Genomic DNA, 26,129 nt, shown 5'->3' with positions numbered 1-26,129 from the left:
CTGATGACACAAAAGTAGGTAGGAAAGTAAGTTGTGAAGAAGACATAAGGATTCTGCAAAGGGATATAGATCGGTTAAGTGAGTGGGCAAAAATTTGGCAGATGGAGTATAATGTGGGAACTTGTCCACTTTGGCAGGAGGAATAGAAAGGCAGTATATTATTTAAATGGACAGAGATTGCAGAACTCTGCAGTACAGAGGGATCTGGGTGTCCTAATATATGAATCACAAAAAGTTAGTATGCAGGTACAGCAAGTGATTAGGAAGGCAAATGGAATGGAATATAAAAGTAGAGATGTTTTGCTACAGTTGTACAGGGCATTGGAGAGATAACATAGAATACTGGGTGCAGTTTTGGTCTCATTTAAGACAGGAGATAATTGCTTTGGAGGCAGGTCAGAGAAGGTTCACTCACTTGATTCCTGGGATGAGGGGGTTATCTTATGAGGAAAGGTTGGACAAGTTGGGCCTGCATACACTGGAGTTTAGATGAATGAGAGGTGATCTTATTGTAACATAAGTTCCTGAGGGGACTTGGAGGGGTAGATGCTGAGAGGATGTTTCCCCTTGTGGAGAGACTAGAACTAGGGGACAGTTTAAAAATAAAGGGTCTCCCATTTAAGATGGAGATGAGGAGAAATTGTTTCTCTCACGGGGCCATGAGTCTGTGGAATTCCCTTCCCCAGTGAGTGGTGGAGGCAGGGTCATTGAATATTTTTAAGGCTGAGTTAGATAGATTCCTGATTAACGAGGGAGTCAAAGGTTATAATAGGTAGACGGGAAAGTAAGGTTGAGGTCTCAATCAGATCAGCCATGATCTTATCAAATGGCAGAGTAGGCTCGAGGGGCTGAATGGCCTACTCCTGCTCTTAATTCGTATGTATGTTCAGAACCAGGCGAGAGCAATCCCACCCAGCTGGATGATGAGCGGCATTGGAGGAGGGTGGTGTGGTGAAAGGCTGCAGACAGGTTGAGAAGGATGAGGAGGGATAGCTTACCATGGTCACAGTCACATAGGTTGTCATTTGTGACTTTCATAAGGGCCATTTCAGTGTTGTGGCAGGGGCGGAAACCTAATTGGAGGGGTTCAAACATGGAACTGCAGAAAAGGTGAGCATGGATTTGGGAGGCAACAACATATTCAAGGATTTTGGACATGAAACAGAGGTTGGAGAGAGGGCGGTATTTTGCAAAGACAGAGGGGTTAAGGGTGGGGCGATGACGGCAGATATGAAGGGGAGGGGGTTTGTACTTGGAGAGGGAACCATTAGCAATGTCAGCTAAATTGGGGGCCAGGAAGGGAAGTTGGGTGGTCAGCAGTTTAGTGGGAACAGGGTCGCGGGAGCAGGAGGTGGGTCTCAGACAAGTTGAGCTCGAAGAGGGCATGAAGGGAGATAGGAGAGAAACTAGAGAAAGGTCCGAGTTCAGGGACAGAATAATGACTATTATTTGACCAAGATAGCGTAGCAGTGGTAAGAGCAAAGTCTGACTATGTGCAACGTTGTGGATCCTTAACATGAGTGATTTTCTTTACCTCATTATCAGTGCCAACGTCTAACATCACTGGTAAACACTGTTGGGGATTCACTCCACTGCATGCTGTGTACAGTGCTAGCTTACCCACTGGAATGCCCATTCCATAACTCCCAAGGTCACCAAGGCCCAGGATGCGTTCCCCATCTGTGACTACAATAGCCTGGAAAAAAAAAGCCAAAAAAGTTAGAGACTGCAGCAGGATGATTTAGATAACAGGATGGCACCAAAACGCATCATCAAGGAGGGGAAGGATATCAAATTAACCACATGCCGAGTTCCTGATCTCAGCGACTTGAGAGAGAGGGGAAGTGAGAAGCAATTCAGGTCACTGCGGGTCTTCAAAGCTAGTTTAAGAAGAATGCTGGCAGAGGCCTGGTATTTGGCCGCCTGTCCATACTTTCAGCTGATATAGACCAACAGTAAAGGTATTAAGAGTGGGAGAAGGGGAAAAAAAACCAAGCCTGTAGAAATTCTGCAGGGGCCTTCGCTATATCTCTGGCAGGGGACTGGCAGAACCCATATGGCTCAAAACAGCTGTTACCCTGAGCGTTCCACTAATGACCTGTGGTGTGTGACAGAAGACTGATATCACTCCTAGAATCTCAGGGTCAAGATTGGGTGAGGGGATAAATAAAAGAAATTTAATTTGCCATTCAGCTTGTGAAAACCTTTTCCCCTTGCAAAGTTTTAGTTAATGGCTCGTGAAAATTTCTTTGTGTGCTTTTTTTTGTAAACTGCAAATGGAGTTGAGTCCTGTGGTTCAATTCCTTTCACACATATATCACAGTTGGCATAAAGCTATGGAAAAGTGTTCATTTTACTCAAATATGACATATCAGTAGTGCTTGAAGCCGGATATGCAATCAAAAAAAGGTATTATCTTGGGATTTGTGACTATTACTCTCTGGTTTAATCAGCTTTATAATTAAAACACCATGTTGCTGAAACACTTAATTTTAAAATAAGCAATTACAATATTGAGTGTTGATTTTTGTGCACTTTTAAACTGCAAAGTTTGCTATTATGAGATTCCAATTCCAATTTAATTTCTAAGCTCTCCCCTTCCCTGTTGCTGCTAACTCATGCTGGGGTATAGTTCCATTGGGGTCAGCAACCCTCTAGTACCCCATCTGAATGGCCACTTAGGCTCATATGTGAAAGGCAATTAGCATTAGTAGGCTATTGTATCATAGTAGGTACAGCACAGGAGGCGGCCATTCGGCCCATTGTGCCTGTGCCAGCTCTTTGAAAAAGCTATCCATTTAGCCCCATTTCCTTGCTCTATTCCCATAGAGCTGTAATTTTTTTCCCTTCAAGTATTTATCTAATTCCCTACTGTTGAATCTGCTTCCACCACCCTTTCAGGCAGTGCATTCCAGGTCATTACAACTTGCTGCATAAAAAAATATTTCATGTCACCGCTGGCTCTTTTGCTGATCACCTTAAATCTGTGTCCTCTGGTTACCAACCCTTCTGCCACTGGAAACAGTTTCTTACTTACTGTCAAAACCGTTCATGATTTTGAATACCTCTATCAAATCTCCCCTTAACCTTCTCTGTTCTAAGGAGAACCACCCCAGCTTCTCCAGTCTCATCCCTGGCACCAATCTAGTAAATCTCCTCTGCACCCTCTCCAAGGCCTTGACATCCTTCCTAAAGTGTGGTGCCCACAATTGAACACAATACTCCAGCTGAGGCCCAACTAGTGTTATATAAAGGTTTAGCATAACTTCTTTCCTTTTATACTCTATGCCTCTATTAAAGCACAAGATCCGGAATGCTTTAACAGCCTTCTCAACTTGTCCTGCCGCCTTCAAGGATTTGTGTACATACACCCCCAGGTCTCTGTTCCTGCACCTAGTTAAAATTGTACCATTTAATTTATATTGCCTCTCCTCATTCTTCCTACCATGGGACGACTTCACCATGAACCTAATCTTGTACTCAGCTAGTGTCCAAACAAACACTTCTCAGCAAGGATCATTGGATCAAGGTCAGGAGTGGAAAGCCTGGCTGATTTTCTGCTTCCCCTAGCCAGAGAGATGCTGAGGTTAACTGTATTGTCACCCATCCCCATTCTGCCATTGATTGATTCCTTGGCTGGGCTAACAGATCAAACACAGGCATTATGTCTTTTCAGAAAACATATCTGCCCGTATTCTACTCTTCAGTTTTAAAATTTCTCACCAACAAAATGTTTCAAAAATATGGTGCACACTACATTGGAATTCCAATGCATAGCAGCACAGAAGAGACATCAAGTGTCTTCCTACCAAGGGCAATGAATAGACGAGTCACTCCTTGTGTGAGCTTAGTTACAGAGCATTATTGGCCGAGATCTGGGGACTGATGGCCTGCCTGATCATTTGGCCTTGTATGAAGCATCGTCTGGGCAACCCAGACAGGAGAAAAATGGGAGAAAAGTAAAGGATAAATGCTCATTATGTATATAATGTTTCAAAAATGATGTATTTGACACACATTAAAACAGAACACAGGGTTTCAGTATGCACATAGCAATTCAAACATACCAGAATATCATTCTCAGGCCAGGACTTCAGTAGTGTAGCAACGTGTCCTCGGTCATGGATAGTAACGAAAAGGCCCCTAAAATATAAAAATAATTGTTAAGGTTTATTAAAATTGCATCACAATTTAATCAGCAAGAATCCCAAATAGGGCAAGGTCAATCCCAAGAGATGAAGACTCCACCATTATAAATTGATGAACCATGTACATAGAAAGTTGCCACGTTCAGAGAATAAAGTTATTATTTTTAGGTCATTGTATGTTGCAGACTCAAAAAATAACAGGACCACACACAATCATGGTTCTTTACAGTGACAATGTATTTAAATACACCATATTGTACAGTACCTATATCGTACCCCTCAGACAAGTCTTCTGCACTAATTTCATAAGACAGTTTGTGTTAGGATTTCCCTGCAAAGATGTTATTTGTGAAAGTAATTTATTTTTCTAATCAGCAAGGAGGTTCAAATAAGGTTGCAAACCTGGCAGCACACAATAAAATGTGAAAACAGATGAAAAAGCAGATATGGTGCCATAGATTGAGCAGTCTTTATGCCAGATGCAACAAGCCAACAAGATTACCTAATTCAAGAAGTCATTTCTATTTATCCAATCCATACCACTGTCTGGTACTTGTTAAAAGAAACATAAGTGTTGATTACATTTTGACACATGGAAACATGCCAGTACAACATGCAGTATAGTTAGCTGTTTCAGGGCTAATGCAGCATTTATCCTGACTTGCACATTCATAACATTTTGTACAGAGGTGGACCATTAATGGCAGTGGAATGATTTGCTGTACACTTTAGAAAGTCATGAAAGCCTTCAAGAACATTTAGCAGGAAATGAAATTATGAAGCATGATACATAATTTAAAAATCAAATAAAGCTGGCTTAAATTCAATGATAGTGACCATGAAATGCTGCAAGGGTTCTCCCAGTTAAACCCTGCAGAATTTCAGAGTCAATATCTTCCAGCCTCACGAGATAGGATTACAGGTTCAAACAATGTCAAATGACAGAATGTTTTCCATGTCACAATGGAAATGCTTGGACTGCTGATCTCAATTAAATTCTATTGTTCGGAGACAAACTGCTTTTATTTTCTGAAGACAGCACTTTCTTCCATTCCAGTGAACAAGCAGTATTAATAGTCAAAGCTTAGCAAATCATTTTTAAGCATCCTATTCATGGATACGAACATCCATGTCAATGCCTTTACTACCCAAAAGAGTAAACTCTACAAATATTTTTTGGCAAACTATTGCTATTATACCAGAACACTACATTATAGAGAGTGGCAAAACATTGATTCACATCAGCATTCCTTAGGAGAGATTTGTGGATTCTGAAAGCTGGGTTGTTATGGATAGTCATGTGCGAAGACCAGCATATAGTGTGGCTTTGGTGTATCTCAGACTGGTTCAAGTGCATCATAAGCACAAGATTAAAATCTTAATTAAAAATTCAAGAAACCAAAACTACAATCACGTACCCAAGAAAACAAATAGTTGAAAGGTAGAACATCTCACCCAATCCAAGTGTCTCTGCAAAAAAGGTGACCCCCCCCTCCCCCTCTACACAAGGTACAGTTAGAACTGTAAAATATAACAAATTATCACTGCTGTTTGGTTTTATATGCATTAGTTGATCTGAGGTCATTGCTCAGATAAAGCTATTTTTAAAAATAGCTATTAGGTTAGGATGGGATTGCGCTTGTTCTGGTGCATTGTGCGCCGGATTCAGGTAGAGCGAGACTGAGGAGAGAAGAGACCGTATGATATGTGACCAAACACTGGCACACTGACCAGGCCTCAAAAGGATGGCATCAGCATGAAAAACTGATTGATTTATCCTTCCCTACCTAGGGATGCTTAAAACAATTGTTTCGTGCTCCACCACTGTCCCAGCTAACTCAGTAACAATCATGGATGTTCCGCATCTGTGCTCATTGTATCAATCATTTAATCATTCAACCAACTCAAAAGAACTATTGCAGAAATCAACATGACAATTGAAGCAAGACACACCGTCTGCAAGAAAACATGCATTATCACGCAAAAGGAGAAAGATACTAGTATTTCCACCAGTACCTGCACTGTGAAAAATGAAACTAATCTGGCTTGAGCAGAGCAAGATTAAGAAAAGCCCTTTTAGTAGACTGTGCCAACTTAACTTTGCACAAATCCGATTTATAATTTTGTTTTAAATCCTCAATATCAGATAGCAGCCCCATTCTTCATGGCACAAAGTGAGGAATAAAATGCTGCCCACAAAATTAATTGCATAACATTGTACAGCACCATACACAGTATTCATCACTCAATATACGTTAGTTTATCCAGTATGACCGATAGCAGCATGCTCCAAGGCTGAACATAATCAAGGAATTCCAATGGCATCATGAAAAAGAGCAAAACACAATTGGTTTATATATTTGAGAATCCTACTATAACTCAAAAGTGAATTTCCACTTGTTTATTTTCTTTTGATGTTCGTGCACAGACATGCATGGATGATTATATAGTTGAGACAAACAACAGATGCATCCATGTTAAATTCTTGTATTAAAGTAAGAGTATAAAATGCTATGGCATTATACAGGAAGGAGCTGGACCACACATTGGTTTGGAATCGCAGCACAGTTAAATCATACCAGGTTTAGAGGTACAGAGCACCAGCCAATACTGACCACCACCACCTCATTGCAAAAACAATTACCCCTCAATTTCTACATAAGAGTGTACCTTATCCAACATTTTTGGGTGCCAATTTATGGACAGGACAAAACTAGAGGGCATAGAGCATAGATTTGCACGATATCAGTAATGAATACATATTGTCAGCCATGAATCAGTGGTAGAACTCTTGCCTCGAGTCAGAAGATCGTGCGTTCAAGTTTCAGTCCAAAGACTTGAGTGCATAATCTAGACTGACAATTCAGTGTAGTACCGAGGAAGTGCTGCACTGTCAGAGTTACGTTCATTTGGATGGGACTTTAAACCAGGTGAACAAAAAAAAGTGCCACGAGATCTTTTACGAAGAGGAGGAGAGTTCTCCCAGTTTCGTGGCCAACATTTACGCCTCACTAACAGATTATTTGGGCATTTAATATTGTCCCCTCAACATTCTATTTCATTCCCCAAATACTCATGCGTCTTCACCCCCTCACTCCCACTGCACCCCTAACCTTTCACCTTCCCATCACTACTCCTATTGTGTTTTCAAACTCCCTGCTCAAACCCGGATTCTCCCGTCCCCCTCGCATCACTGTCACTCACTTCTCCCTTACCCTCCAACCACTAGCCTCTCGCTCCTATTCACTCCCCCCAAACCCAGTCAACAAGGGTAAGTAGCAAGAAGCCTTCTCACTCTCAACCCAGTCTACTCATCCTCACCCCTCTTATCCACTTCCCTCAAAAGAATCTTTACTTTCAAACTTCAACTTATTTGTTGTAAAAATGTCGTTAGAATGAAAATACTGGTTTCAATTCACAGGTTCAGTGGCTCCGATGGACGGACGGACGGACACACACACACACTGGGGGAGGGGAGGGGCAGCAATGAAACCCCCATGTGATCACGATTTTCATTGATTTATTTCTCCAACCTCTCCAAAATCAGAGAAAAAAGTTTGGTTTGATCCATAAGCGGATTTATTCCACAATAAATTGAAATGAAAAGTGGGACAGGTATGATCAGAGTCAATTATATCAAATGGTACAACTTATGTTGGCATAATGATACAAAACAAAGAATGAGAATGCCACTTTGGTGGGCTGTCTTACTTAACTTACTGTCTTACTGCATCTCCACATCATTACTTAACTTAAGCAGAATAACCTCTCTGCATTCCGTTCTACAATCCTGGAGCAGAACCTTTCCTCCTGCAGTCTCCTGTCTTCCTTACAGCCTGTGCAGTTCTAGTTTCTATAAGCCAGAACAACATCCTTGGTGACGTGTTTTGCTTTATTCCGAACTATACACACTCGGGATAAGAAATCTTCCCAACGCAATGGGTACATGGTGTTTATTTCTAAGTGAGACAAGCCACCGACAGTGTCAGAGACAGAGACGGAGACAAAAAACACCTTTTGTCTGACTTTAGATTTACCACACAGCATGGGGCTGTCCTGAGAAACTAACTCCTTAAAAGCAAGCTTTAACTGAAAAAATATTTTATAATGACTTTAGATTCTTTATAGGAGGAAAAAAGCACCAAAGAATCATGAAACAAGACAATACTTTATGCCTGACCCACTCTCACCCCTCCCCCACCTTACTGGACAGAGAGACAGGCAGACACACACCACGTAACAATCAGAACATTTGTCTTTTCTAACGGTCAACAAAAAACAGATGAGATCGTTCATTAGCTTCAAAATTCAACTGTTTTTTTTCTGTAAATTGAAAAGACATTAGCAGGAGGAAATAGTGATTTTCATCTTTGGCAGATGGATATAAAGCATCACCTGGATGTAATGCAGGTGAAAATGAGGGAGAATCACACCTATAATGAACCCCACCTACCACCACTACCATTCATTCAAATGGGAGTAAAACTGGGGGAGGTTCTAACCTACATGTGATCCGACCTGCCTGCTTTGACTCTACATTGGCACCAGGCGATGCTTTGCAACCAGGTGCTAAATATGAAAATCTAACTCACTGGCACACTCCCAGATAAATGCAACTTTTGAAGTTTATAGAACACAACATAAAAAGGTACAACAGTGTGCAATAAGTAATGTCAGTTCTCTCACAAATATACAACTGCGTCCTTACAAAAAAACACTATGATTATACAAATAAATCTTTTGAAATTAGTCCTCTAGCTTTTCTTAAATAACTGAAAAACTGAGCAAAACTGCTAGATGTTGAAGAAAAATATTCCACCAGTACAGCTGACAGAAGGGAACTGACGCAATTACACTGCATATGCTCAGACTGCACCATCCAAATTCAGCTTACAGCATCATAGTTGGGGGAAATCATCAAGTCGAACCCCAGGCTTTTGGGAGAAACTGAGGGCTTCAAGTAAAAACTTTAATGGAGGCATTTAAAGACACAAGCAATTCAATGAGTACATTTAAATTTGCTATTGTGAAATATGTAATTTGAACTTTTTATTTTGTTTAAATCATTGTTTTGGACAATAGACATTTCAGTGACTAAGAAAAAAATGTTAGCCAAAAATTGTCTGAAAGCATTTTTAATTGGTTTACATAGGTGGTAAATGTAGACAGAACTTTTTGCCTTTATAAATTCAAGTGTTAAAAACAGGAAGTAAAGTTTTGCAGACATGAAGTGTGCATGGATGGAAGATTTTTAATAGATTCTTTTTTAAAATCAAAAGGCAAAGCAGCCAAGATGTTTCAATTTTGTTACTAAGCCACCAATACCCCGATGGAGTGATTCTATTTTGAGTTTCCTTTCCCTGGCATTGGTCACCTTCCTGTGTGCCGATCAGGAGACATCCAATCCGGGATAATTTAGTACCTGCTGGGTATTAAGTGTTTATTCAAGCTGTACAAACCAGCATTCAGGACCAGAAAGCAAGCCAATCTATAACCTATTCCCACAGCTATCAGCTACACTGGCTCTTGTACAGAAACTTGATTTTTGGTCAGCCAAGTGCCCAACATACTCAAAAGCATCATATGTTTAAGAGTCCACAGACCAAGCAACTGAGAAAACATAGATGAAGTTTCTGGTTTCCCATTAGGTAGTGCACACACACTCTCAGCACACTCCACTCACCCAAGTCGAAAGAGCCTTAGACATAGGTAGGCATAGTTAAGACTTAAGGGAGTCAAGAATGCACAGGGGTACTGCTGGAGTTTAACTTTGTAAAACCGAGCATCCCTCTGCACAGAGCACTGGTAAAAATCCTAGCTGAGTGACACGTCGACCCCTCCACGTTCAATGGACGGTCAATCAAATTTGCAGACAACACCGAATTGGGGTGTAGTTAATACAAAGGAAGAATGCATTAAAATGAAAGAGGACATTAATAAACTTGCAGGATGGGCATGTAATTGGCAAATGAATTTCAATATAGACAAGTGTGAGATGGTGCATTTCGGTAGGAACAATAAGGAGGCCACATACTGCTTGGATAATAAGAGTCTAAATAGGATAGAGGAGCAAAGGGATCTTGGGGTACAGATACGCAAATCACAAAGTAGTGATGCAGGTTAATAAAGCCATAAAAAGGAAAATCAAGCACTGGGTTTCATTTCTAGAGGGATAAAATTGAAAAGCAGAGAAGTTATGTTAAACTTGTGGTCTAACCAAGGCTCCATACACTTGGGGAGTACTGTGCATAGTTCTATTATAAAAAGGATATAGATGCATTGGAGCAGGTGCAAAAAAGATTCACGATACCACCAGAACTGAGAGGATATACATATCAGGAAAGGCTGAACAGGCTGGGGCTCCTCTCTAGAAAGAGGGGTGACCTGATAGAGGTCTTTAGGATAATGAAAGTGCTTGATTGGGGTAGGCAGAGAAAGTGTCTCCACTTGTGGGTGGGTGGGGGTGGGGGGTGGGGGGTGAAGGGAGTCCATATAAATATAATATAGTCACTAATAAATCCAATTCGAAGACTGGAGAATGGAGCATTTTTCCTTTTTTTTTTAATAGAAAAGATACTCCCTCATTGCCAGTTCCAGGTATTTGACAATGCATGAATTACAGAGATAGACTTCACATTTCAGAAGAACATATCCTCTGCTACACAAGGAAACAATGGAATGTTCCTGTAGCACCCAGAAAAGCTTGCCTTATCAGGAAAATATGGCTGCCATCAGATGAAAAACCTACAAGTGGATTGATCAATGTTAATCTCCAAACCCTAATCGCTTTTCTATTTAAAAAAAAAACTGTAGGAACATCCCAGTTGATCAATTTAACAAAATGTCAAAAGTTACTCAGGAAAGCTTGTGTGTCATGACAGATACTTGAACCTTAAAATAGGGTTCTGTCATGTCCTGAGAGGACGTTATCCAGGTTTTAAATGGTTGAAAAGCACCAATAATGAAGCGAAGGTTACTCAATCTCAACTGTGAGCACAGGACTAGAGGGCAAGTACCAGTCTCAAGAACTATTTGACATTAGGAGGCATTCCTCTTGCACAAATTACAAGGAACATAGGTGCAGCAGTAGGCCATTCAGTCCCTCGAGTCTGTTCCACCATTCAATTGGATCATAGCTGATCTATATGGATAAGAACAGAAACGGAGAAAAATGCTGTGTGGAACACAATGCTTCCTGAGCTGATCACATAGGATGCGAATTTAAATAGGTATTCAAAGTGACATTTCTACATGGGAATGAGACAGTATTAGCACAGCTGCTGTACATGTCCAATGCATTTGTATTCTTTCCAATCAAAAACGATTTGCACTGTGACGAGTGCCAGGGACCAGCACATGTGCACTCGGGCCTGGAGCGTGTTGGGCCACGCACGCGCATTGTAGGTCACCAACTGCCCTCACTGCTGTTCGCTAAAAGTGCGGACCTGAAGCCGAGCACCAAAAATGCAGGTAGTTATAAGGTTTGGGGGGAGAGGAAAGAGCGGGGGGAGAAGCAGCAGCAGGAGCGGGAAAATGAAAAAAAAGTGCAGGAAGCACAGGAAAAGGGGGGGGAAATGGATGCAGCATTGGGGGGGGGGGGGGGGGGGGGAGAGGAGGAGAGGAGATGCAGGAGCAGCAGGGGAAGGGGAGAGAATGTGATCCAGGTTTAAGGTTGGGGGTGGGGTAAAAGAACACTGTCCAGATGGGGAGACGGATCACGCTCTGCTCCTCCCCCCCCCCATTAGACCTGGATCACGTTCTTGAGCATGTTTGGCAGTGAGTTGACTTGTCTGAAAGTTCAGTGCACGCACAGCAAATGACATCGGAGGCAGTGTCACTATTCACTTTGTGATGTAAAAGGTGACCCGCCCCCACTTTCTACCCGATAAACCTGAAAACAATCCACGGTCTGCACACAAGGCCCCATCAGTCACTGCAGCTCTCTCCCAGAGTGTTTAGTTTGACGGGAGTGATTAGTGACAGTGTGGGTACTTCCGGTTTTCGATCGACGTGTGACATCCCCCCGGGCATCTGCCTGGTCACCTGATGTCACAACGCATGCTAAAAAGCTCCGCCTCCATTAGTGACATCACTTCCAATGCAGTCACCCTCACCCATTCTCGTTGAATGAAATGCGCCCTCCCGAAACCAACCTTGCAGCGCGTATTATGTAAAATAGTCAATGCTGTGGATTTGTCAAATTCAGCATCTCAAAGAAATGGCTACAGCCACCACCCCCACATGATCTTGCAGTGCCCACTCATAAGGCCACATATTTGAAGAGGCCCACAGGTCAATTGCTGGATTGGCCTGGCATGGAGTTTTTTTTCCCCCTCCCCCCCGAGTCAAAGCAAGGTGAGAGGCTGCTCAAAATGGAGGCCTCACTCCTCCAGCAGACAAGGAAGTTTGGTGGGAGTTTTTAAAAATCAAATCATGCTGATAACACATGTGGAACCTTGTCAAATGCTAACAAAAACAAGAGCACATGGAATTGGGGGCAACCTATTGGCTTGCCCACCACACCTGTCTTCAAACCTAGACATCAGTTAGTCAATGCTCCAAGCTGACTCCATCGTATCCATATCAACCTTATCCCTCCACAGGACCTGACTAACTTTGGACTCCCTCCAATTGTCTCCTCTCTATTTCTAGGACATATCCAGCGGCTGCAGAACATTCTGGAGGGGGAGGGTGAACAGCCAGTTGTCGTGGTGCATATAGGTACCAACGATATAGGTAAAAAACAGGATGAGGTCCTACAAGCTGAATTTAGGGAGTTAGGAGTTAAACTAAAAAGTAGGACCTCAAAGGTAGTAATCTCAGGATTGCTACCAGTGCCACGGGCTAGTCACAGTAGGAATGACAGGATAGCTAGAATGAATACGTGGCTTGAGAGATGGTGCAAGAGGGAGGGATTCAAATTCCTGGGCCATTGGAACCGGTTCTGGGGGAGGTGGGACCAGTACAAATTGGACGGTCTGCATCTGGGCAGGACTGGAACCAATGTCCAAGGGGGAGTGTCTGCTAGTGCTGTTGGGGAGGGTTTAAACTAAAGTGGCAGGGGGATGGGAACCAATGCAGGAAGTCAGTGGGAGGTAAAGTGGTGACAGAAACAAAAGGCAGTAAGGGAGAGTGTACAAAACATGACCGGACAAATGGTCTGAGAAAGCAGGGCAAAGACCAAGGGCAGTCTAGATTAAACTGCATTTATTTCAATGCAAGAAGCCTGATGGGCAAGGCAGATGAACTCAGGGTATGGATGGGTACATGGAACTGGGATGTTATAGCTATTACTGAAACATGGCTAAGGGAGGGGTAGGACTGCCAGGGTACAGATGCTATAGGAAAGATAGAACAGGAGGTAAGAGAGGAGGGGGAGTTGCGTTCTTGATTAGGGAGAACATCACGGAAGTAGTGAGAGGGGATATATCCGAGGGTTTGCCCACTGAGTCTATATGGGTAGAACTGAAAAATAAGAAGGGAGAGATCACTTTGATAGGATTGTACTTCAGACCCCCAAATCGTCAATGGGAAATTGAGGAGCAAATATGTAAGGAGATTACAGACAGCTGCAAGAAAAATAGGGTGGTAATAGTAGGGGACTTTAACTTTCCCAACATTGACTGGGACAGCCATAGCATTAGGGGCTTGGATGGAGAGAAATTTGTTGTGTATTCAGGAGGAATTTCTCATTCAGTATGTGGATGGCCCGACTAGAGAGGGGGCAAAACTTGACCTCCTCTTGGGAAATAAGGAAGGGCAGGTGACAGAAGTGTTAGTGAGGGATCACTTTGGGACCAGTGATCATAATTCCATTAGTTTTAAGATAGCTATGGAGAATGATAGGTCTGGCCCAAAAGTTAAAATTCTAAATTGGGGAAAGGCCAATTTTGATGGTATTAGACAGGAACTTTCAGAAGTTGATTGGGAGAGTCTGTAGGCAGGCAAAGGGACGTCTGGTAAGTGGGAGGCTTTCAAAAGTGTGTTAACCAGGGTTCAGGGTAAGCACATTCCTTATAAAGTGAAGGGCAAGGCTGGTAGAAGTAGGGAACCTTGGATGACTCGGGAGATTGAGAAGAAGGAGGCATATGACATGCATAGATAGTTGGGATCAAGTGGATCCCTTGAAGAGTATAGAGATTGCCGGAGTAGAGTTAAGAGAGAAATCAGGAGGGCAAAAAGGGGATATGAGATTGCTTTGGCAGATAAGGCAAAGGAGAATCCAAAGAGCTTCTACAAATAAGTAAAGGGCAAAAGAGTAACTAGGGAGAGAGTAGGGCCTCTTAAGGATCAACAAGGTCATCTATGTGCGGAACCACAAGAGATGGGTGAGATCCTAAATGAATATTTCACATCGGTTCTTACGGTTGAGAAAGGCATGGACGTTAGGGAACTTGGGGAAATAAATAGTGATGTCTTGAGGAGTGTACATATTACAGAGAGGGAGGTGCTGGAAGTCTTAACGCGCATCAAGGTAGATAAATCTCCGGGACCTGATGAAATGTATCCCAGGACGTTATGGGAGGTTAGGGAGGAAATTGCGGGTCCCCTAGCAGAGATATTTGAATCATCGACAGCTACAGGTGAGGTGCCTGAAGATTGGAGGGTAGCAAATGTTGTGCCTTTGTTTAAGAAGGGCGGCAGGGAAAAGCCTGGGAACTACAGACCGGTGAGCCTGACATCTGTAGTGGGTAAGTTGTTAGAGGGTATTCTGAGAGACAGGATCTACAGGCATTTGGAGAGGCAGGGACTGATTAGGAACAGTCAGCATGGTTTTGTGAGAGGAAAATCATGTCTCACGAATTTGATTGAGTTTTTTGAAGGGGTAACCAAGAAGATAGATGAGGGCTGTGCAGTAGACGTGGTCTACATGGACTTTAGCAAAGCACCGCATGGTAGGTTGTTACATAAGGTTAAATCTCACGGGATCCAAGGTGAGGTAGCCAATTGGATACAACATTGGCTTGACGACAGAAGACAGAGGGTGGGTGCAGAGGGTTGTTTTTCAAACTGGAGGCCTCTGACCAGCGGTGTGCCTCAGGGATCGGTGCTGGGTCCGCTGTTATTTGTTATTTATATTAATGATTTGGATGAGAATTTAGGAGGCATGGTTAGTAAGTTTGCAGATGACACCAAGATTGGTGGCGTTGTGGACAGTGAAGGTTATCTAGGATTGCAACGGGATCTTGATAAATTGGGCCAGTGGGCCGATGAATGGCAGATGGAGTTTAATTTAGATAAATGTGAGGTGATGCATTTTGGGAGATCGAATCGGGCCAGGACCTACTCCGTTAATGGTAGGGCGTTGGGGAGAGTTATAGAACAAAGAGATCTAGGAGTACAGGTTCATAGCTCCTTGAAAGTGGAGTCACAGGTGGATAGGGTGGTGAAGAAGGCATTCAGGTTGCTTGGTTTCATTGGTCAGAACATTGAATACAGGAGTTGGGATGTCTTGTTGAAGTTGTACAAGACATTAGTTAGGCCACACTTGGAATACTGTGTACAGTTCTGGTCACCCTATTGTAGAAAGGATATTATTAAACTAGAAAGAGTGCAGAAAAGATTTACTAGGATGCTGCCGGGACTTGATGGTTTGACTTATAGGGAGAGGTTAGACAGACTGGGACTTTTTTCCCTGGAGAGTAGGAGGTTAAGGGGTGATCTTATACAAGTCTATAAAATAATGAGGGGCATAGATAAGGTAGATAGTCAAAATCTTTTCCCAAAGGTAGGGGAATCTATAACGAGGGGGCATAGATTTAAGGTGAGGGGAGAGATACAAAAGGGTCCAGAGGGGCAATTTTTTCACTCAAAGGGTGGTGAGTGTCTGGAACGAGCTGCCAGAGGCAGTAGTAGAGGCGGGTACAATTTTGTCTTTTAAAAAGCATTTGGACAGTTACATGGGTAAGATGGGTATAGAGGGATATGGGCCAAGTGCAGCCAATTGGGACTAGCTTAGTGGTATAAACTGGGCGACATGGACATGTTGGGCCGAAGGGCCTGTTTCCATGTTGTAAACTTCTATGATTCTAATCTTGCTATGTAACTTTACTCTTTCTTCTTTTCTCTCTACCCCGCCAAGGACCCTCTCTCCTGTCGTCAAGCCATTGTCTTCAGTCCCCACTACAAACTCTGTTCCCCAGTCACTGACTTTATCCCTCCCCATGGCCACTGTCTGAGGTTGAACTGAACAGTTTGCAACCATGGCGTCCTATATGACCGAAATGAGCTTCCAACCACATATCCGCGCCATCAAAACCGCCAATTTCTACTCAAATAAGATCGCGCATCTCCACCCCTGCCTCAGCTCATCTGCTGCTGAAACCCTCATCCATGCTTTTATTACATCTACACTTGACTATTGCAATGCTCTTCTGGCCGGCCTCCCATCTTCCACCCTCAATATACTTGAGCTCATCCAAAACTCTGACCTATATCCTAACTCGCAACAAGTCTCGTGCAACCATCACCTTCATGCTCGCTGACCGACATTGGCCCCTGGTCTACCAACACCTTGATTTTAAAATTCTCATCCGGACTCCGGCACTCTCATCTGGACTCTGGCCTGCCTGACAATGACGATCAAATTACACATTCCAGACAAAGGGTTACATGAGTATTGTCCACAGTGGTGGCAGTAGATGCAATGAACTATTTGTGCTCTGAAATTTGCACTTACATTTTGGCAAGAAAAACTGTGCACAGTTCTTCAAAAAAGATTGCAACTTGACCGTAACTATGCATGCATTTGACAAACTATTCAAACTCAGCAGCCAAATTGTGCACAGCAAGATACCACAAACAGCAATGGTGATGTTAGGTAAATGTTGGTCAGGACACTTGGGAGAATTCACCTGATTTTCTTCAAATAGTGTCATGGGATCTTTTATGTCTAGCTGAACAGGAAGACAGGGCCTCTGTTTAACATCTCATCTGAAAGACAACAACTCCAACAGTACTGGAATGGAATGTGAGCCTGGATTTTCTGCTCATGTCCTCGAGCATGGCTTGAACCCACAACCTTCTGATTCATCAGAATCAACCACTTACATTTATATAGTGTTCCTTGTGTGCTGGAAGATATCTCAAAGTGCTTTACAGTAAGGAGAAAAGGGACATGATGGATACAGAGCATGGTGAAAGGAGAAGGTAGTATGGGCAGGTGAAACCAGTCGACAGAGGGCTTTGTGGTATCTATTTTTTTATAATCAGGAATACAAGTGGCAAGGTATAGGAGATAATTCTAGAAGGAAGAGTCGGGTGATCTTTGGATTTTGCTTCATTATTCACAAATTAAATTTAATAGTGTAGAAAATTTGGGTTTTAAATTCCCACATGACTCAAATACTTAAATAAACTTTCAAAAGTCACCAGATTTCAATGTTAGCAACACCATTTGCATTGACAAAAAAAAATCCAGGCCCCTCAAACAGAAATTAAAAATCCCTGAAGACAAACCCCCCTCCCCCCCCATCCACAACAGAGTATTTTGTCACTCATGTATTTTGATTCCGTCTTCACAGTTGTTTGAGTTAAAACCTGGTACACTTTTAAAAAGTTACACAATATTTCATTATGCCTAAATATCCACTCTGACAAGCTGGCTGCAAAGCGACTAGTTTGCTATTAATTGCAAAGCTATTTGGGTCAATCTTATCAAACACGAAAACAAAAATAAAATACTGCAGATGCTGGAGATCTGAACACTTATCAAACACTTTGGTAGCTGATTGCTTTGTATTGCAAGTAAGTAATTGGTAGTTCAGTCAAATGGGATTTGTAGCAAGGTGATAAATGGATTTGTATGCAACACTTATTAGATGGAATCGGTTAACACTCCAGGAGGTTGCCTCTGCAACTGCAGCATTCTTCAACCTTAAACATCATTCTTCAATCTGCCATTGGATTCAATTCATGGCTTCAATTCTATGTAAAATTAACAGCTTTATCTGATTTTGAAAATATATTTTCTTTAAACTTTGACCAGGAACAAAGGTGATGGAAAGTACACTTCAGACACTCGTTACGGATATTCTAAGCCATCAAGATAGACTCCGTGGGTCTGATGTAGTAATGTTATGGACCCTGATCCAGGTCTAGTATTGAGAAAATTAGCAAAGAGTCACATTGTTTCTTATTTTTGTATCAAAGGTGGTGTAGGTAAAGTTCTGTTAACTTTAACTGCTGTGGGGTCTTTTGTTACTGCTTAAGTTGTTTGGTAGTTTATAGCCTGATTATGCTACTGTTTTTCAAAGTATATTGTCCTCCACTTTCTAGGGAGTAATTTTGTCTGCATAGTTCTTACCATTTACATATTTCAACCAACACAGTCTGTAGTTTGAGCTGTCTCTTCCAATTCCACCACCCTTCCTTGTTTGATAGCTAAAAATTTCACCACTTTGCTTTGCGCTAATGAATCCAAATCATTGATAAAAACAGTAGTGGGCCCAACACTAAGAAAAGCCCACCCAGTATTTCCTCCCCACTGCAGGAGTTCCTCAAAGAAGCATTCTGGAACCAACCATTTTCAGCTGCTTCATCAATGTCTACCTCTCCATAAAAGTCAGAAGCGGTGCACTCCTGTGCTCGCTGACCTACATTGGCTTCTGGTGCAGCAACTCCTCAAATTTAAAATTCTCATCCTTGTTTTCAAATCCCTCCATGGCCTCGCCTCTCCCTATCTCTGGAACCTCCTCCAGCCCTACAACCCTCCAAGATCTCTGCGCTCTGGTCTTTTGTGCATCTCTGATGTGGTGACGGTTCTCCCACTCTGCTGTTAGGAAGGGAGTTCCAGGATTTTGACCCAGCGACAATGAAGGAACGGCGATATATTTCCAAGTCGGGATGGTGTGTGACTTGGAGGGGAACGTGCAGGTGGTGTTGTTCCCATGTGCCTGCTGCTCTTGTCCTTCTAGGTGGTAGAGGTCGCGGGTTTGGGAGGTGCTGTCGAAGAAGCCTTGGCGAGTTGCTGCAGTGCATCCTAATTGTTCCAAATCTCTATATCCTTAGCATCTTCTAACCACAGATTCTACTTCATTATTCAGTCAAAAATCATCTATATCCATTCCCTTACACACAACTGCAACACAGTAATTAGACACTGATTGGTTAAGATATTGTGGCTTAAGGATCATCTTATGTTTGACAAATAAGAGCTAAAATTTGCACTTATATAAAACAAAGCATAGCAATGCTAAGCTAGCAGATTCCCTTATCAATCAAGTCAACCACAGGATTTCTACTACTGCTCTGATTAACCCTTTATATTGGTCTATTACAGTCTGCATATCTATTATTTATGGACAAGGTGAGGTTGGAGAGGGCATTTGGGAAGATAGGAGAGAAACTACAGAATGATACAGGTTCAAGACTAGGACGGGGAGGCCTTGGCTTGGTCAGCAAGGGGGCGCGGGGGGTGTAGCAGCGTCAACTGAATGAATGGTCTCATCGCTAGTGATAAATAAGTCCATGAGCTCCTCTGACTTGCTGGAGGTGAGTATGAAGGGAGCAGGCAGGGCTGGCTGTGAACATTAATAGGAGAGTTTATATGGAGGGAGAGGTCAAGGGAGAATAGGATGGCAGTAAAATCAGGAGAGGGGGCAAGGTGAGTTGAGATAAGATGGAGATCGAAATCACCGAGGATGAGCACTCAGTCCAGAAGCAGAGGATGGATGTCTCTGAGAAATTCAAGGTGGGACTGGGAGGACCAGAGAATGAGAACTTTAAAGAGGAGACGAGAGGGGTGCGACAAGGCAAGGGGCTTGAAGGAGAAGGTACCAGAGGAGATGGGGAAGGGGTCAAGATATGATTGGTGATAAGCGCCACACTGCCACTGTGGCATTTGGGCAGGACCAAAAAGAGTAGTAAGCCTGAGGATTGGGAAGGTTTTAGAAATCAGCAAAGGATGACCAGGAACTTAATAAATTTCTTGATAAATATGAACGAAAGAAATGTAAAAACAGATTCTAAGAGCTTCTACAAATATGTAAAAAGGAAGAGATTAGCAAAAGTAAACTTGGGTCCCTTAGATGCAGCGACAGGAGAAATTATAATGGGGAATAAGGAAATGGCAAAGATGGTAAACAAATATTTTGTATCTGTCTTCACAGCAGAAGACAAAAAACATACTGGAAATAGTGGGGAACCAAGGGTCGAATGAGAGTGAGGAACTTAAAGTAATTAATATTAGTAAAGAAAAAGTACTGGAGAAATTAATGGGACTAAAAGCCAACAAATCCCCTGGACCTGATGGCCCACATCCTAGTGTTTCAAAAAAATCTGCATTTGTTTTGATCTTCCAGAATGGTCCCCATGGATTGGAAGGTAGCAAATGTAACCCTGCTTTTCAAGAAAGGAGGGAGAGAAAAAACAGGGAACTATAGGCCAGTTAGCCTGACATTAGTAGGGAAAATGCTAGAATCTATTAAGGACATAATAACAGGGCACTTGGAAAATCATATGATTAGGCAGAGTCAACAGTTTTATGAAAGGGAAATGCTGTTTGACAAACCTTAGTTTTTTGACGATGTAACTTGCAGGGTAGATATGGGAGAAACCAGTGGATGTAATATATTTGGATTTTCAAAAGGCATTCGATAAGGTGTCACATGAAAGGTTGTTACACAAGATTAGGGCTCATAGCATTGGGGGTAATATTAGCCTGGATTGAGGATTGGTTAACGGACAGAAAACAGAGTAGGAATAAACGGGTCATTTTCAGGTTGGCAGGTTTTAACTGGTGGGGTGCCACAAGGATCAGTGGTTGGGCCTCAGCTATTTACAATATATATCAATGGCTTGGACGAGGGGACCAAGTGTAATGTATCCAGGTTTGCTGACATTACAAAGGTAGGTGGGAAAGCTAGCTGTGAGGAGGATGCAAAATGATAGACAGGTGAGTGGGTGAGAAGGTGGCAGATGGAGTATAATGTTGGGAAATGTGAAATTATCCACTTTGGTAGGAATAGAAAAGCAGAATTTAAAAAAAAAACTACAAAAAGGTTGGTATTCAGAGGGATTTGGGTGTCCTTGTACACTAATCACAAAGTTAACATGCAGGTACAGCAAGCAATTAGGAAGGCAAATTATATTTTGGCCTTTATTGCAAGGGGATTGGAGTAGGAGAGAAAGGAGATCTTGCTGCAATTATATAAGGCTCTAGTGAGATCTGGAGTACTGTGTAGAGTTTTGGTCTCCTTACCAAAGGAAGGATATATTTCAGTAGGAAGAATAGAAAAGCAGAATTTTTTTTTTAAAAAAGGTGAGACTAGCAAATGTTGGTATTCAGAGGGATTTGGATGTCCTTGTACATGAATCAAAGTTAACATGCAAGTACAGCAAGCAATTAGGAAAGCAAATGGTATGTTAGCCTTTATTGCAAGGGGGTTGAAGTATAAGATAAGGAAGTCTTGCTGCAATTATAAAGGACTTTGGGACCAGGTGAGATCACACCTAAAGTACTTTGTACATTTTGGTCTCCTTATCTAAGGAAGGATATACTTACCTTAGAGGGGGTGCTACAAAGGTTCACTGGATTGATTTCTGAGATGAGAGGGTTGACTTATGAGGAGAGATTGGGCCTATATTCTCTGGAGTTTAGAAGAATGAGAGGTGACAGGGTAGATGCTGAGAGGTTGTTTCCCCTGGCTGGAGAGCCTAGAACTCGGAGTCAACAATAAGAGGTCGGCCATTTAGGACAGAGATGAGGAAAAATTTCTTCAAAGGGTTGTGAATCTTTGGAATTCTCTACCCCAGAGGACTGTGGATGCTCAGTCGTTGAGTATATTCAAGATTGAGATCAATAGATTTTTGGACACTAAGGGAATCAAGGGATATGGGGATAGGGCAGGAAAGGGGAGTTGAAGTAGGTCAGCCATGATCTTGAATAGCAGAGCAAGCTCAAGGGACCGTATGGCCCACTCCTATTTCTTATTAGGTGCAAAGTATAGCCAGGTGGGGAGGCTTCAGTAGGGGGCAAGGTGTCATCACCCGTGAGCCAAGTTTCTGTCAATACCTTGATGTCATTGCAATCACCCACAAGATCATGAACGGTAAGAGCCTTTTTACTTAGTGAATGGAGATTTTGGGAGGGAAATATGGAGAGGGGCAGTGATTGTTGATCCACAGAGTCCAAGGGGGATAGTGGTGAGTGGGGTGAGCAGGATGGGAAGGAGGTTGGCAAGACTAGCCGCCAGCAGGCGCACTGGGCGAGAAGGTCAAAGAGAAGGGATGATGAGAAGTTGGTCTTGCTGCGCTTAAAGGAGCAGCAACAGGTGCCTCGATGGGTTCTTTAGATTTAGCTGATTATACAACTGAGCAAAATTTAACACTAAAATATACAGTAAGGTTAAAATATGTACAATTGATGGAATTGAATTAACAGATAGATGTAAAGAAAAATCCAACAGAAAGAGTAGTCTTACTACTTTCTCTGTGGAGACAATGGAAATTAAAAAGTTAGTAGAATATCAAGGTTTATAGCTCAAATAGTAGCGTACAGATCTGCAGAGGTTATGCTAAAAATTTTGGTTTGCACAGGTCAGACCACACTGTGTTCAATTCTGCTCAAGATCACAGAAAAATGTACATGCATTGGAAAGGTACAAAGAGCAACACGATTGGTTTAAAGGAGCTATAAGGAAGGATTGTAAGAGTTCCATGCCAGTCTAGAAAGAGGCAGCTAAAGGGAATCCTCATGAAGATATCTGAAATATTTATGTACATCAAAAGGTAAACTCAAAATAAGACAGTAAAGTAGGGCCAGGGATGTAAATTTAAATGAAAAATAAATTCAAATATAGGGAAGAATTTTTGTTTTATTCAAAGAGCATTAATTGTTCAAAATAAACTATTTAACCGGATAGTAGAGACAAAAAAGGTTGAGTGGGGAAAGTTAGGATATTAGAAAATTGAACTTTGGCCTTTTCTCCTCCTTGACTTTTCTTCTGTTATTAAAAATAATTTCAGCTGGCACTGGAGGACTTTTGCAGTGATGGCTGTAATGGATATTTAAAAATATATTCATTTTCAGCCAGTAAAATGCAGGACATGAAGACATACCCAGTCTACCAACAAATTATGGATTTGATCATTTTTTTCTTGAAGGTTGAAGCTGCTTTCCCCTCCCCTCATTGGCAAATCACACATGACTTTAAAGAAAAACTTTGCAATGCAGTAATACTTTGTCTTAGACTCTAATCTAGCTCTCAGGAGCAACTGCCACTATAGAATCAATAAAATAGAGTGACAAGAAAGGTCGCAAAGGAGAGGCTCAAATTGGTAATCACTCAGTGAGGTCACAGGGGAGTTGGTGCAAGAAGCAGAAACATACCCCAAATAAATTTCAATGTTCTGCAATAACAAATCAGTCCAATGTGAAGCCTCATTATCTGGGCTTTTCAAGCTGAAGGTCTCAAATGATTTGTCCCAAATACTGCAAAACAAATCTATTAAAACCAACCCAGTGAGTTATGCTGCAAATGATGCCGTACATTGAAATAAACAGACCAGCAGGAACTGATATTTGTACAGCCAGAAAGTTTGCTATTTCACTGGTAACAGATTGCTGAACCCACAACACTCATGTATTAATCATCCATTAGGTAACATCAGTTAAAGCTGAAGCTACACAGGGATGGAAGCTCAATTCAGGTAATCATATCCTACAGATTAGTTTTACTTTACTTCTTTTGCAAGGTGCTTGTGCACGAGCAGCAGACCGGTTGGAGATTACGCAAATGGAGAGTTTAGATCCCTTAAAACTAACTGGCCCAAACAAGACACATTCAGGAGAACTATAAAAATCAGCAAATTTTATAAGGTCGCAAAGGAGAGGCTCTACTTGGTAATCATGCTCAGTGAGGCCACAGGGGAATTGGTGCAAGAAGCAGAAACATACTTTTTGCAATAGTTCTGAGAACCAGGCATGAAATTTGCTCTCATTGCTACATTGTAAATGCATTTGTTCAGATTTCCTGTGTTCAATATTTCTAGCAAAATTTTAAGCATGCCCTTTTAAGAATACATTCACCAGAAATACTAAACAAAATCTTAGACAAATTTATGATCTCACTATATGCAGCGAGAAGAATTTTTACCCCTAGTGAGAAAACATTCGGAAAAGCACAACTGTTGAAGGACAGTCAACATAGATAAAGAACAGAAGTAGGCCATTCAGCCTGAGTCTGTTCTGCCATCCAATGAGATCATAACTGATCTGTATGCTGACTCCATCCACCCACCTTGGCTCCATATCCCTTAATATCCTTGGCTAGTATCTACTGCTTTTTGTGGGAGTGTTCCATGCTTCTACTGCCCTCTGTGTGAACAAGTGTTTACTAACTTCTGTCCTGATTTGGAGATGCCGGTGATGGACTGGGGTTGACAATTGTAAACAATTTTACAACACCAAGTTATAGTCCAGCAATTTTATTTTAAATTCACAAGCTTTCGGAGATTTTCTCCTTCCTCAGGCAAACGTTTGCCTGAGGAAGGAGAAAATCTCCGAAAGCTTGTGAATTTAAAATAAAATTGCTGGACTATAACTTGGTGTTGTAAAATTGTTTACAATTGTCTCTCCTGATTGGCCTAGCTCTGATTTTAAGATTATGTCCCCTTGTCCTAGACTCCCCCACCAGTGGATAAAGTTTCTCTCTATCTACCCTATCAATTCCTTTCAAAATCCTAAAAACCTCAATCAAATCATCCCTTAACCTTCTATATTCCAAAGAATACGAGCCTAGTTTATTTAATCACTCCTCAATCTAACCTTAGGAACGCTGGTAACATCCTGGTGAATCTGCGCTGCACTCCTTCCAAAGCCAATATATCCTTCCTAAGGTTTGATGCCTAGAACTGTACACAATACTCCAGGTGTGGTAGACCCAGGGTTTTGTATAGCTGCAGCAAAACTTAATCCTCTTTATATTCTAGCCCTCTAATTATAAAGGCTAACATTCTATTAGACTTTTTGATTTTTTTTGTACCCGACGACTACATTTTAGTGATCTGTATGCATAGACCCCAAAATCTCTTTGGACCTCCACTGTTCCGAGCTTTTCACCATTTAAAAAAATACTCTGATCTATCCTTTTCTAGTTCAAAATGGATGACCTCACAATTGCCTGCACTGAAATTCATTGCCACAGTTTTGCCCACTCACTTAATCTATCAATGTGTCTCTGTAATGTTATGCTCCCTTCTACACTACTTACTATGCCACCAATCTTTGTCATCAGCAAACGTGGATACATGGCTCTCGTGTTATCCAAGTCATTAATACATATTGAATAGCAGAGGCTCCAGCACAGATCCTTGTGGGACACCACTGGTCACTTCCTTCTAATTCAAGTACATACCCATTATCCCAGGAGGAGGCGGCTCTGTAAACATCCCCATCCTCAACGATGGCAGAGTCCATCTTCAGCCAGAAGAGCCGAGTGGATGATCCATCTCAGCCGCCTCCCGATCACCATCACAGAGGCTAGTCTTCAGCCAATTCTATTCACTCCACGTGATATCAAGAAACGACTTGAGTGCACTGGATTCAGCAAAGACAACATCCCGGCTGTAGTGCTGAAGGCTTGTGCTCCAGAACTAGCTGCGCCTCTAGCCAAGCTGTTCCAGTACAGCTACAACACTGGCATCTACCCGACAATGTGGAAAATTGGCCAGGTATGTCCTGTCCACAAAAAGCAGGACAAATCCAATCCGGCCAATTACCGCCCCATCAGTCTACTCTCAATCATCAGCAAAGTGATGGAAGGTGTCGGCGACAGTGCTATCAAGCGGCACTTACTCACCAATAACCTGCTCACCGATGCTCAGTTTGGGTTCCGCCAGGACCACTCTGCTCCAGACCTCTTTACAGCCTTGGTCCAAACATGGACAAAAGAGCTGAATTCCAGAGGTGAGGTGAGCAGCATTTGACTGGGTGTGGCACCAAGGAGCCCTAGTAAAATTGAAGTCAATGGGAATCGGGAA

At 42.2% G+C, this 26,129-nt stretch overlaps 1 protein-coding gene and 1 long non-coding RNA gene across 5 annotated transcripts in view; one reads left to right on the top strand and one right to left on the bottom strand.

Moving 5' to 3' along the window:
- The window catches only part of me1 (malic enzyme 1, NADP(+)-dependent, cytosolic), a 409,773-nt gene that overhangs the window by 209,359 nt on the left and 174,285 nt on the right, over positions 1 to 26,129 (bottom strand). For all 3 annotated transcript variants that reach the window (XM_067984787.1, XM_067984785.1, XM_067984786.1), the window contains exons 4-5: positions 4,068 to 4,143; positions 1,535 to 1,696 (exon numbers count right to left, since the gene is read on the bottom strand). In XM_067984787.1, the coding sequence (XP_067840888.1) occupies positions 1,535 to 1,696; positions 4,068 to 4,143 (238 nt within the window). The remainder of the gene's footprint in view (positions 1 to 1,534; positions 1,697 to 4,067; positions 4,144 to 26,129) is intronic.
- LOC137321921 (uncharacterized) overlaps positions 1 to 26,129 on the top strand; it is a 102,604-nt gene that overhangs the window by 55,717 nt on the left and 20,758 nt on the right. The window lies entirely within an intron of this gene.

Source organism: Heptranchias perlo, chromosome 5 (assembly GCF_035084215.1).
Source record: "Heptranchias perlo isolate sHepPer1 chromosome 5, sHepPer1.hap1, whole genome shotgun sequence".
In the NCBI taxonomy this organism is placed as follows: domain Eukaryota; kingdom Metazoa; phylum Chordata; class Chondrichthyes; order Hexanchiformes; family Hexanchidae; genus Heptranchias; species Heptranchias perlo.
Note: the sequence above shows the minus strand (reverse complement) of the source record. Positions and strands in the feature narration are given on the sequence as shown.